The sequence below is a fragment of the Lepidochelys kempii genome, chromosome 10 (assembly GCF_965140285.1).
Source record: "Lepidochelys kempii isolate rLepKem1 chromosome 10, rLepKem1.hap1, whole genome shotgun sequence".
In the NCBI taxonomy this organism is placed as follows: Eukaryota; Metazoa; Chordata; order Testudines; family Cheloniidae; genus Lepidochelys; species Lepidochelys kempii.
In genome coordinates this window covers 66,112,198-66,126,090 of record NC_136389.1, presented here as the reverse complement: position 1 = coordinate 66,126,090, position 13,893 = coordinate 66,112,198, and the positions used below count along the sequence as shown (strand labels likewise).

Genomic DNA, 13,893 nt, shown 5'->3' with positions numbered 1-13,893 from the left:
GTAATCAGAATTGTATCTCTATGGAAAGGCACAATGAATAAATAAGAGGACAGCTTTGCGATGTAATTTCAGAGAGGTCATTTATGCTGAATGGTTTGAGAATGGCCCCAAATTGGAGCCCCTACTATCCAGTGGAATTTAGAGCCTATATAGCCAGAACGAGACACGAATATTCATCCAAGATAGCTATTACTGCAAGAACTATTGGATGCACTTTATAGACTGTATTGAAAAAACACTATATTTAGAGGATCACAAAAATATAAAGTGCAATTTCTATGCAATTAACACCAGTAAAAATGTATTTGGTTTAAAGTGAATACCTTTTCGTAATGCAGCTGAAGCCCAAGGGCAATTATCAAATATTTGTAAGATATCTATAGTATAAAGAAAAAAAAATAGATGTCATTTTAGACATAATGAACTTTGCCTCAAAAGGTTTGTTTAAACAATCTGACAGCTAATAATGAACACTGAGATAATATAAATTACGGAAAGCAAACTAAGCCATGTATTTTAAACCATACAAGGTAAATGCTAAAATGTGGAATGATTAAAAATGTATCAGTATGAAATAAAAATACACTGAACATCCAAAACATTTACTCCATTGTTCAGCAAGGTAATTATTCCATATTTTGCAGTATCCAATTCATTAAAACAAGTTCTGAAAACATGCTGGTACTTGCCACCTGGAGAGAAAAGCATCTATTGATCTGGAGGGTTTTGTCATCATTTTTGTTTTTTTAAAAACAAAAACAAAAAAAAAAAACCCACCACCACACAGAAGCAGTTGTTATCATACTATCAGTGTAATAAGTATTTTCAATACATTTTCAGGACTTGTTGGATAGTGTACAATGACATTTTCATGGGACCCACATAGGATGGGAAATTTATTTTGTATTTATGGGAGCCCTCTGGAGTGGGAAATCAGAAGTAAGTTCTATCTTAAGGCTCATGGATATCCATCATTATTACGGTTACCTTTTTGCCATCCGCTAAACGGATGCAGTTCTTGTCTGGATCCAACTCTGTGACTGTAGATTTGATCCATTTTACACCTGAAGGAATCACGCTGGCTGTCGGACGTCCAGAGGTTGCCAGCTGTTTTGCACCAGCACCAACTAGTGTCCACATGGGTTGATAGTAATGTTTCTGAAAGAAAGAACTCACATCTCCATGAATTGGCCTCCATTTAACAGCTGACAGGACTGCAGAGGTAGCTCACCGAGACCCAGGAAAAGGGAAAGTAGGACAAAGTGCCTCTGATAATCCCCTATAGTGATAGAGGTATTGACTGTCTTTAGAGGGAGTCTGGAGCAGAGAAGGGCTGGCTGTGATGCAGTGCATTAGGCATGGAGCTCTGAACCCAAGAAGATGTTTCACTTCATAGAAGTGAAACTCTTCAATCAGATCATGAAGTTCATAAACATAAGGGCAAGACTGATTGATGGGCAACTACTCAGTTGGTTGCACAACCTAGCCCTAAGGGTGCGAGTAGGGTGACCAGATGTCCCGAGAATATCGGGACAATTGTATTATATAGGATACCTATTTCCCCCCCCCCACCCCCAAGGCCTCCTACCCAGACCCAATTTTTCACACTTGCTATCTGGTCACCCTCGGTGCAAGGTTTCTGACTCTCTCTCTGAAGCAACAATATGTTGCTTTTTGATCATCTGAACCTTCACCTGGAAGGTGTGTCACACTTTGTTCCTAATGAAAGAAGCTGTATAGACAGATATGTACTTTGTAAATGTTGCCTCATGCGCCATAGCTAAAGGCGTTTTTTTTATGGTGCATTATACAATCTTCTCCTGCTGGGAGACCTGGGTGGATTTTAATTCTAAATTGCATAACAGAGGGAAGGAGCAAGAACACACACAAACCAGCTCCTCAACGAAGGAAAGCTACTACCTCATTCTCTACGTTTAAAAAGATTTTTACCTCATGTGGTTCAACAATAGCCACGTTTTCGGCTCCCACTTTCCGCTTCATCCGAGCGCTCATGGTGATTCCACCACTGCCCCCACCGAGCACCAGCACTTCGTAGTGATTCTTAGCAGCACACCTTGATGCAGTGTGCAGTTGGAAATAGCCCATTTTCTGCACTCCCGGCCTAAGCAGGTGTACGAAAGAACGGACGCAGAAGCAGGTGGACACCACTCCCATGTTTGACATCTTCAGTAAGCATGAATCTGCAAGATAAGGAAAAGCATTGGTGAGAACAAAAAGAAATTAGGGGCTGCATGTGCTGTGGGAATGAATTATGGTTGGTTGGTAGTGGATTCTAGAGTTCACTGTCATTGACAGTGTTGTTTTAAATATGAGAAGCACCACACAGAGAATGGGATAGATGCTCACAGAATGTATATGTTAATAACCAAAATAAATAAAAACATACAAGCATTTTTTTTCCCTTACGTGCTGAGACTCTGCTCAGGCTTCACAAGCAATTACACCAGGAATTTCCACTTTTATGCTGCTTTTGGGACGTGTGTGTTGCTATCAACCCTTGCAGGAGAAATGAAAGACTCTCAGCTTGGGTCTTGGCGACAAAGAAAGCAGAGGGAATTCAGTGTAATGACAGCGTGGCCCTTATCTGTTTTAAGACCCTAAACCTATTATTTATTTTAAAAAGATTCAATTCCCTGTATACAATCACTTTTTAGTATCTAGGTCAACAAGTTATTGAGATGAATGTTACCAGATACGAAGTTCAAACCTGTGCCCATCCACCCCTGAAATGACTAAAACAAATGTGAATCAGAATCATAAGACAGTGTTCCAGTCTAAAGACATAGCAAGTTATAAAGCATTACAGAGATTTATCTGATCTTTTATTGCAGTTGAAGTCATGTATGTTGATATTGGGTTAACAGAGAAAAAAAGCCAACTGTGAGAATTTTTTCTATGATAAGTGCAAAACCCTTTGATATTTTGCACCTACTAAATACAGATGGGGAGAAACCCCTTTTGCCTTTTAAATAGTTTAATCAATCATTTATAACCACAACTGGACTTTTTTTTTTTTTTGGGTCTGCATATTAGAATAGCAAAATGTTTCCTAGTAAGCCATAAAGTTGGCGACAGCAGCGTTCCCAACTCTTACAATTTTATCACAAGTCTCAATATTTATTTATAAATATATCTCCAGCTCCTTATTTACTTAGCGTGTGCATAGTCGTCTAGCCAACCGATGGCATCTTCAGTGGCACGATGCAGTTCTTCTAGGCCACTGCTGAGCCTAGTCAGCAGGCATTCATTGACAACATGTGTCGTTGTCTGTACTGTGCCACAGCCGCACAAAGGGCTGTCACGAAGGCCCCAGCGATACTGGTTGGCTGCAGAGACCTTCAACAGGGACCACTGATGATGGGGCAGGTCAAAACCAGGCAGGCAAATTGTGGGGTCGGCGACGAGGGACTGGCTGGGGATTAGAACAGATATCCATTCCTCTCGCCAGAGTGTTTCTGCCCTAATATCCTGGCGTGGTGGATGAGACCATAATGGGTGACATGATGGCAAACGTGCAACTGGTGGTTTAAAAAGGTGATTGTGCAGTGGTAGGCTTGAGTTGGCGCGAATTTTCTCCAGTAACTTGCCAGTGGCAACCTCTCGTCTGATATGAGGAGGGGCAATATTTCTCAGAACTGGAAGCCATGGGAGCGGAGTCAGATGCAGGGTGCCAGAGATGACATGCCACCATGCGTATAACTGGGAATCCACCAGTTTGTTGTGTGATGACCGACTCCAAACAGGTGTGCAGTACTTCGCCACCAAATATGAAAACTGCCATCCTCAAAGTTGGAGCACGAGCACCTCCTGATGAACCTGCCAGTTTGCTATGAAGATTATTGCTTGTCTTAACTTTAGCGGTGGTCTTCTTCAGGTGGGCATGATAACTCAGTGTGTGGTCTAAGATCATACCTAGATAAACCAGTTCTACTTCATGCTTCATCTGACCATTCAGATAAACATTCAGTTCTAGGGTTGCGCTGGCGTGATGAAGATGGAACAAACCGGAAACTGTTTTTATGACACTTGGCTGGAGGTGACAAGTCTTACATTAGTCAGCTAACTTTGTCATGTCCCAGTTTAAGATGGCATCAAACTCGTGAAACGTCTGGGCCTGGGTACCACAACAGATGTCGTCTGTGTAAATGAACTTTCGTGACTCCGTTGTTGGCAGGTCATTGATGTAAAAGGTTGAACAGGGTTGGAGAAAGCACAGAACCCTGGGGTAACCCATTGCTCTGTCATCTCCAGGCACTCGTCTTCTCCCCCATATGGACTCTGAACTGCCTATCATGGAGGAACAGTTCAACGATGCCTGTGACCCCAGGTAGCAGGACCCATGATACCTTCACAAGCAGGCCAGCGTGCCACACCATGTCATACGCTGCTGTTAGATCAATGAAAACAGGCACTGTTTTCAAGTTTCTCTGGAAGCCATTTCAACAAATGTGGTCAGCACAAGTACTTGGTCGCATGTGCTACGACCTCAGTGAAAGCTTCTGAAATCATCTCAGCATTAATTTTTTTTAAAAAAAGAGCAGCAGAGGAGTAGGATTCTAGCCAGGGCTGGCTCCAGCGAACCAAGCAGGTGCCTGGGGAGGCAAATATAAAGGGGTGGCAGGAAGTCGGGCTCTGGGGTGGCAATCCGCCCTTGCTAGGAATTCGGCAGCTGCTCTGTTTCGCACTCAGTGGCAATTCGGCGGTGGGGACGTGACTCTTCTTCGGTTGCCAGTGGAAATTCGGCAGCCGCATCATCACTCTGCGTTTGTGTTCGGCAGCAGGGGTTGTTGGATTTTTTTGGCCGCTTGGGGTGGCAAAAATGCTGGAGCCAGCCCTGTTTCTAGCCCCTCAGAGATGCAGAGAAAAGCTTGAAAATATAAACCCCAAAGGCTCAAAACCCAGAAAGCAAATAGAAAAAAATATATATATATAAAATAAATGTTAGGTTAATATTTAATGACTTTTAAATGCTTGGAATTGGCAATACTGATCCAGTCACAGTCTGCAAGAGATAACACTGCATGCTAATAGTTTTGAAACAGAGAATTACTGATCTATTTGCCCTTGAAAATATCCTACTTTTTCAAAGGAAAATGAGGTTTTCCCCTGGATAACAAAATCATCTCTCAGATTTCCAGTTTAAGTACTGTAGATCTCGGTTTGGGAGATTTCAGGGACTACATAGTTACTACTGGGTGGTATTTTTTAGGAGTCTGATTTGCAGAAGATTTTCAGGCCTCAGAGTGAGAGATTCACTGGAATAATAAACCCTACTTTCATTTTACAGGACTATTTCCTGTGAGTCTGGCACAAACAGCAATGTTAAAAGGTGGACTAATGACCCAAGCACGGGGGACAAATTGTTTTAAGCCTTAAAAAAAAAAAAAAAAAAAAAAAAAAAAAGACCACCACCTGGGAGTGGCAGTTCCGGTTCTCTCCAAGTCACCAAGGAGGATTACAGGGAAAAACTAGTTATATAAATGTATTCTATCAGGAAGTTAACCGGAATCCTGTTTCTGGAACATCATGAACTCAGCATATTTAGACTCTCTATGATTTTTAGGATCCTTGTACACAAATAGTAGCTATGGGTTTGCTGGCTATATCTGTTAAGTGGTAAAATACAATATATATATATTTCCATCAGGGAAAAGACCAATTTATGTAAAGTGCTATGTAAATGATAGTGTTATCCTCTATTGGCTGAATGGAGTTTAGAAGGAGACGCAAATCTCTCCCCCGCCCCCCAAAAAAGTATTTTGTAGCTCTAAAAAAGAAAACAAGTTTTACTTTTAGTCACATGTAATATTAACATATTTTCATATTGTTATAGAGACCATAAATAGAAGAGGATTTCATAGGTATGTACTGTGTATTACCAAGTGCAAATTCATTGCTGCTATTTGTGATCAAGAGAGTCTAAAAAGATTTGGAGTTCATGATTAAATTAAATTGGGAGAAATTCCACAAGGTACTGTAGAAACATAGACCCTGGCTAACAACATATCAACCCTAGTATTAGAACACTGGCAGAAACTAGTGGCAAACAATGAAACAGAGGAACTGCACAACACAAAAGACAGATGAAACTAAAGCAACAATAGTCAGACTACTTAAAACCTACTGAGCTGGAAATTTACACTTCAACAAATGTTAATATGTCCTTTAACCTGTGTGTTTTAAAAACAATTTGAAATAAGTTAGTGTAAACAAAATATTCAACTTTAAAATAGCTCTGAACACCACATCAAGACAGCTACGTTTTATGTACCTTTTATGAGAATTTAACCTGCACCTTCAAGACCGCAGTACCTAAAATATTTAAAAAGTTTATCTAAAATTGAGTTTGAAATTAAGCTATTCTACTGCCGCACCTTATAGTGCAAAACTGCCTACTAAAAGAAAGTACTCATTGCTTTATACTTCCAGTTTTAAAGTAGCTGTCACTCTAAGAAAAATGAAGATCTATTTTAACAATGTCTTTCCCCCCCTTTTCTGTGGTTTGTCATTTTGCTGACATGTTCTTTGTTACTTACTCAAATACAGCACATTTAAAAGCATTACAATCTGAACTGTAAAAACTTCAGTTCTGGTAAACTCTACTATAGTTGTACTAACAAAAATGTTTAAACAGCATTAGCATGTGCTCCTGGGAATGTTTTTCTACAGACTTTTAGAAATCTCAAAACAGTCAATGTTTCTTAAAGCTTAATTATGCTGCTAATGTACCATAATAAATTTGTTTCCCCTTGACAGTTTTGTATTTTGTTTCCCAATTTTATGATACAAAATTAACCAAGAGGGATGAGTCTAAAGCAGCTAGTTCATGTGACTGATGGAAACAAGCCCTTTGTGTCTGCACTGCTTAAATAGCTACAGGCTTTTGGAATGCACTGACCACCAGAAGACAGTAGAGCTCAGTGGATATGCTGAACTTCCATAAAAAGTTAATGTTTGAAAGCCCCACAGGTGAGCTAAGACAATATGAATAGTTAAATAGCAATGCTTTTTCAGGTCTTGAGAGGAGCAGAAAGGAGCAGTTTGTCTATATTCAGGATTTCAGTTATTAGGAAAATAAGATAATGACTGTGAGAACTAGACTATTTGTCATTAGAAAAGTCGCCCTTTGTTCTAAGGATTGCAGATTTCACAAGTACCATGGAGGAAAAGGGGCTTGTCACCAGAGGGGCCTCCTCAAGGCTACAGCATGCCAACCCCCACCTCTCCCAAACTGTTACATCCCAAGCTCCCCTAAAATTGCTCCAATTAAATGACCCCACTTCTGGCCACCCCAGAATGTCTTAACATTGGCAGCAGCAGATAGGCCTAGACAAAGTTTGCTATCAACACAACAGAAACAGAGGTAGCCTCTTAGTGCTGCAGCAATTGGTTTTCAGAGGAAACAGACTAAACAATCAACCCTACAAATGCTTATTGATGTAGATACAACTTACTCATGTGAGTAATAAAAATACCTAGGCCTTCATCAGAAGATCTCAAAGCACTTCACAAAGGAGGTCAGTGTCATTAGCCCCATTTTACTGATGGGGAAACTGAGGCACAGAGCTGCAGTGACTTTCCCAAGGTCACCCAGCAGCAGAGTCTGGAATAGAACCCAGCTCTTCTGAATCCTAGTCTAGTACTACATCCACTACGCAATACTATTCCAATTAAAATGATCAAGACCCCACTGGTGTGTGGCTTTCTTTGTTTTTTAAAACAAACAAAAAAAAAACCCAACCAACAACCCCTGGTTTACAAAAACAGTGCTCTACTAACCCTTACGGTATGGTAGTCTCAGAACTACTCCCACTGATGTCATTCACAGGTGCAGAGGTTTGCAGGATTGGACGCTAACAGTTCTGCCTTCCATCAATTTGCATGGCAAAAGCATGGCCCATGAACGGTAAGTGGAGTGGAGGGCACAAATGCTATCTTAACAGTGAATCAAGGGACATATTCACACTTGCATATCACTATCAGCTTACGCTAAACATTATGGCTGCCCCTTGCAGACATATGTAGCCATTTAATAAGTATTCTGAATACTGTATCTAGTACCCCACCACCATCAGCCCAAATGCACTCTCTAACCCACCAAAGAGCGAACAACTCTAAACAACACGCTTGGTAGCAATTCAGTATCATGTAAATAGAGGTAGGTCCTTTAGGAAGGCAGCAAACTGGTCCCTGGTATCAGAAAGGTTGAGAAACGTAAACTGTCAAGGAAATCTCGGGGACTTGCACCCGGCCATGGACCAGTTGTGGAGAAACCCTGCTAGAGGAGTCTTATCTCAGGACAGAGGAATATCTTCCAGCAACAAGCAGAACATACAGAATACAAAATGCAAAAAAATCACCATATTTAGAGAGTGGATAAATTTCACATCAAACAGACTGTGTGGGCACTCTCTGCCACAATAGCCAATAAACACCATCACAGGACAAATACTTCTGAAGCAAGCTGTGAAATCCAGGGAAACTCAGCGTTAACTATACGCCAGAAAAATTACTACTTTATGTGGGGCAACCAAAGGTCAGTTTAAAAACAAAACAAAACAAAACAGAAGCACTAGTTTGATTCAAAATGAAAAGATCTGCTGCACAATAAAGAGCCTGCTAGAAAGGAGTGCTCTCTTAACAGCCGGCCACTGATAAACACGGTTAGGACAGAAAGCTGATTCTACACTCACACTCAGCTCTCAGATTACTGAATTGTACATGGCACACTCCAATCTCAATATTCATTAATCTTGTGCATACTAAAACCTGCCTCTAGGTGAGAGATTTTCCTATAGCTGGAGTACTTAACCCTAGTCACATACACGTCATCATCAACATTTATGGGTGGTAGTCTGAAAGAGCCAGCACTGGGAAGGCTAAAGATGAACAACAGAGCTACTTTTCCTGTCCTGACAACTCCCGATTTAAATCAATCAATCAGTTATGGGCCTGAACATGAATATTACACATTCAAAATGTGTAATAATCTCACAGCCATACCACCCCAATGAGCCAACACGCCAACGTCTCTGCTAGGGTTGCCAAGCCTCCAGGACTGTCCTGGAGTCTCCAGGAATTAAAGATTAATCTTTCAATGAATATTAGGTCATGTGATGAAACCTCCAGGAATAGATCCTACAAAAAACTGGCAACCCTAGTCCCTGCCGCCCAGGGTTGGCAGTTATTTCACAAGAAATTACAGCCCCCAGGTGTAATTGCAGAGGCTGGGGGGAAGGGGACACAACCCTGGCCAACGCCCCCTCGGACTCAAACTAGTTCTAACGTCCCAGGCTGGGAGTCAGGCGCTGCCCGGCATGTCACTGCCCGAGGGGCACACGGGGCTCTGCACGCCGTGACCGCTGCGGAGCCGGCCCTTCCCCCGGCAGGCCGCTTGCTCCTTTGCGGAGCGGAGCGGGTCCCCTGGGGTGGGGAGGCGAGGGGCGTGCGCCGCAGCACTCGCAGCGCGCCGCGGAGCCTGCGGCCACTCAAGGCGCGGCGGGCCCAGGAGCCTGGGGTGGCGCAGGGGAGAACGCAGCCCGCTTTCCTCCCCCCGACGTCAGGCTGCAGGGCTAGGCGAGGGGCCCGACCTCACCCGGCCTGAGCGGGAAGGAGCCCAGCGCCCTGGGGGAGGCAGCCGCAGTTCGCTCCCTGGGCAACTTCCAGCTGCCCGCGAGCCGAGCCCTTCCCCCCGGCTACGGGCTTCTCCAGGGCAGCGTTAGCGGGCTCGGCCGACAGAGCGGGGCTCCCCCAGCTGCGAGCGGAGCGGAGCGGGGCCGGGCTGGCAGACCCCCCCCCCGGGCCCAGCACAGACCCCTGCCGTCAGCCCGAGAGCTCGGCCAGCCCCGGGGGCGCCCCGCGCGCTGAGCGCTCTCGCTCAGGGCCGTGTCCTGGAGCGCGGCCAGCGCCGGACACAGCCCCCGGCCTAGCGGCACTGATCCCACCCTGGCCCCCGCACCCAGGACTCGCCTACCTGTGGCGCTGGAGGAGCCCCAGGCGCCCTGCGCAGCGCCGACGAGCTTCCGCCCGGTTCTCCGGCGCCGCTAGCGGCCACCGCTTCTTATTCTTGCGCCCCGGGAGCGATCAGCGGGGCGGGGGCGGGGGCGGGGCCGGATCTCCCGGAGGCATTGCACCGCCGTGTCGCAGCGCTGCCTGCCAGGGGTGGCGGGGACGGGAGTCCAGCAAGCTCAGGCCCCGAGCCAGCGCGTCTTCCTGGCACAGGCCATTGAAAAGGAGAGGGCAGGCGGCCCCAAAGCCAGGAGCGAGCCCGTGGGGGCCGCCAGCCCCAGCCGGTCTCCCTGCGCGGCGCTGCACACCCTGAGCGCGTAGCGCTTGGCAAGTGCTTCGGGGTCCGCGGTGGCAGGTGCGACCCACGGAGTGCGACGGCTGGAGGCAAGGAGTATAATGCAGGGTCATCGCGCAGAGCAAACAACTGCCAGGGCCTCCCTGAGCCTTTGAACAACGTGCTCTCCAGTGCCGGTGCACGCTGCCTCCTGCGAAGAACCTCCCTGCCACTGCTGTTAAATGAAAGACAACTGACCGCCACTGAAAGGATGCTGAGGAGGTGTTTTGCTCTTAGGAGCAGATAGGAGTTATTCTGATCCTCCCTCCCCCTCCCTTCATGGCTTCCTTTTCTCCTTACAACCACGCAGCTTTGAAATGCTTCAGGGTCCACAAAAAGTGAAACTCATTTCAGCTTTGGAGAGGTTATTCGCAGCTGGTGTATGGTTTAATTAACCTGGAGGCTCCTTTGTGCTGGAGCATCTCCTCAGTTTTGCATTGGCTCTAACTTTTAATCATCCCATGATGCCTTTTGGTAAAATACTTGAATTAAGCTTGATAAGAAGTGTCAGGAAACTACAGTGCTAAGGGAAATCAAGGTCTAAATTGTAATGAACCAGAATCCCTAAGTTAAAAACTACTGTGAAGCTTTGGCCGGAGGGGAGGATGAATCTTGTAAGCTGACATTCCATTTTACTGAAGCCCCATTATTGCCAGGCATGTCTACATTTGAAAAAAAAAGACATTTTCTTCTAAAATTGTAGGAAGCTCTTACCCTCTGCCCCTTTGTATCATTTGACTTGCTTCTGTATGCCTCTTTAGTGTCAAGATGTTATGAAATTATAATTATCAATCTACCACTTATGTTTAACTGTATGGGCAAAAGGAAGACAGAAAAGTTCAGGGTGGCCTAATATGTAAGGAAGTGATAATTCATCAGCATGTTAGAGCAAAATATGCCTTAAGCAACCAACAGGCTTTAAGCCGCTATCAGTCTGTATCCTCAGTATTGTCCTGACCCTCCCTTCTTGGTGCTAGCTTTTCACCCACTGTCTAGTCTGTTCAACTGCTGCATTGAAATCTAGAGATAAGTCAGTCATGGCTGGGGAGAGATATGACGAATGTAACACTGAGGCAGGCCTCAAGTGGTCAGAGTTGTAAGAGATCATAGGGCATTCCAGTTTACTCATGCTAGTGGGAGAAGGGTAGATTAAGAGCTGGAGGAGAGGAGTGTGAGAAAAATGTAAAAATTCAGGGCATTTTAAAGAGGAGCCAGGCACATGTTCTGATCATCTGTGGGTTATGCATACTTAGACACCGCCTTTGCTATAGGACTTGAACAACCTTTTAGTCTCAGAACGACTTGTGGTACATAGGAGTATTGCAGTTTGTAATACTGGGCAGCCAGTAGTTTACAGGTCATTGTTCTGAGCTCTATCTTATTTTTGGTAACTTTGAGCTTCCACTTGTAGAAAGGAGGCTCCAGATGCTTGTCACAGCTAATAGCTGCAAGCCCATTATCGCAAAGTTGAGCAAAACAGCTTACCCCTCTTCTGCTGAATGTTCTCTGCCAGGTGCAGAGGACATCTGTGATTAGCTGCAACACTAAAGATTTTGGCTGATGTGCTGCAATTTTGCCTGTTTTATAAACCTATATGGTACAAAATTAGTAAATGGGATTTTTTTTAGCAAAAATGAAAAGAAATAAACCCCAAGAAACATCTTTATTTATATCAAGTTGCTATTAATTTTGATGGAATACAAGTTGCACTTGCAATTGACCATCCTTCTTGGTAGTTTGTATTTCTTTGCTCTTTTGTAAGATTCTGGGGTTCTATTAAACTAGGACTACAATGTAGGATATGAATTCCCATATGAAACCCTTATCCCCCAGTCAGTGTGCATTCCTTCAGTTACCTACTAGAACCAGAGCAAATTCTTGCAGGGCTTTTTGTTTTTTTAAGCACAAGCAGCCCCTTTTTCCAGCTGATTGAACTATACCTCCTTCTAGCCAATGCCATGACTCTTCTTGATAGGATCAATAGAATGGTTACAAAAGTATCCCTCTCCCCAAAGAATCAGAATGTGCAGTCTCTTCTACTTTGCCGATACATTATCTGTTTTAAACTTCACAGGTTTTAGTTTTCTATCCCCATCCATTCCCCTCGCTCCCTTTTTAGTTAGTCTAAAATGAACATTTTTAGCTGCACACATTTCTAAGCCTCCCCTTGTGATAAATGCAAAAACACATTTGACAGGGTTGTTGTTTTTTATTTGTTACCACCCTCTACTCTTAACTATTTGCAGTGGAATCACTGTACATGTAAAATGAATGATTATTACATAATTTATCAATTATGCCTTCACTAATGTTACTCTTCATTATCAGACACTTGAGAAAAAGAGACAGGAAATGTTCACATACACCCATCCTCTCCCTTAGACTAGTACTGTAAGATGCCAGTGTCTGCTTAGACACAACAATAAGTCTCAAAAGCTTGTCTCTTTCCCCAACAGAACTTGTCCAATAAAATATTACCTCACCTACCTTGTCACTGAAAAGATAGCCATTCTCTGCCTTCTGGTCCAAAAGGACTGATCCTCCACTGTATCTATTGGGAAAAGACTTCATTTTCCCAATACAAGGATAGTTTGAAAATTAAGTCTTTTATTCCCCTCCTTCCTCCCATACTTGGGTGGGGGGTTTCCCACAGATTTTCCCACTGGGCATTTTACAATCTTAAACAAGTCATTTAAAATTGGTATGTTAATTATTCTGATTGATCAAAATGTTTCTAGAAGCAGTAGATGTAAGCTGAGCATGAAGAAAACACTTACCTCGAGCAGTAAAGGGAAACTCTTCCAGCAGCAAGTCAGTGCTGCCAGAAGTGGCTGGCAGCTGTAGTGTCCTAGCAGGATTAGTGGGCAGGCTGGAGAGAGAAGGACTGCTGTATGTCTGGCCTTTACACACTGCTGGGCACCTGATTGGCTGCAGTTGCACCATTCCCTCACAGAGACTGGTCCCCTGACTAAAGCTACAAGTGAAGGCTGGGACTGTGTTCATCATCCCTTTTTTCCCTTCCTAGGGAGTCCAGACCACTCCCCCAAAGAGACTGACTGGCCTGATATTTGTATTACCCTGTTCCATAGAAAAATCAGGCGAGGTTTAGGAAAAACAGATTTCAATTTAGTTAGGAACTGATGATATGTTACATTTGCAACCACCTGTTGCAAATGTTGTTGGATCTGAGATGCTGCCCCATAGGAGTATGGAATCTTTGAGGACAGGAGGCCCATTCATCCCACTTCAGCCCTACCTTCTCAGGGACAGTTCAGGATCTGAGCAGCCAAATCTCCCTCAGCAACATGTGCCTGTCCCTGTGGTACAATTTTCTAACATAAATAGTTATAAATTGTGCCAGTCCATAATAGAGAAGTGGGGGAGGAAAGTACAGTATGTGTTATTTCCCATTCCTAAATGCGTCTACTTGTGTATATGTCACTCTAAGCTTAAATTGTGAATTCCCCTGCACAGAGACTGTTCCTTCTAGTCTCTCTGGAAAGTGCCTAGCAGAAAGCAAGCACTACCAT

General features: G+C 44.0%; 1 protein-coding gene across 10 annotated transcripts in view; it reads right to left on the bottom strand.

Annotated features, from left to right (window-relative positions):
• The window catches only part of SQOR (sulfide quinone oxidoreductase), a 43,846-nt gene extending 33,723 nt beyond the window's left edge, over positions 1-10,123 (bottom strand). For all 10 annotated transcript variants that reach the window (XM_073303996.2, XM_073304005.2, XM_073304006.2 and 7 more), the window contains exons 1-4: positions 9,995-10,123; positions 1,951-2,201; positions 988-1,158; positions 324-377 (exon numbers count right to left, since the gene is read on the bottom strand). In XM_073303996.2, the coding sequence (XP_073160097.1) occupies positions 324-377; positions 988-1,158; positions 1,951-2,184 (459 nt within the window). In that variant the 5' untranslated portion in view covers positions 2,185-2,201; positions 9,995-10,123. The remainder of the gene's footprint in view (positions 1-323; positions 378-987; positions 1,159-1,950; positions 2,202-9,994) is intronic.
• Positions 10,124-13,893: the final 3,770 nt, after the last annotated feature.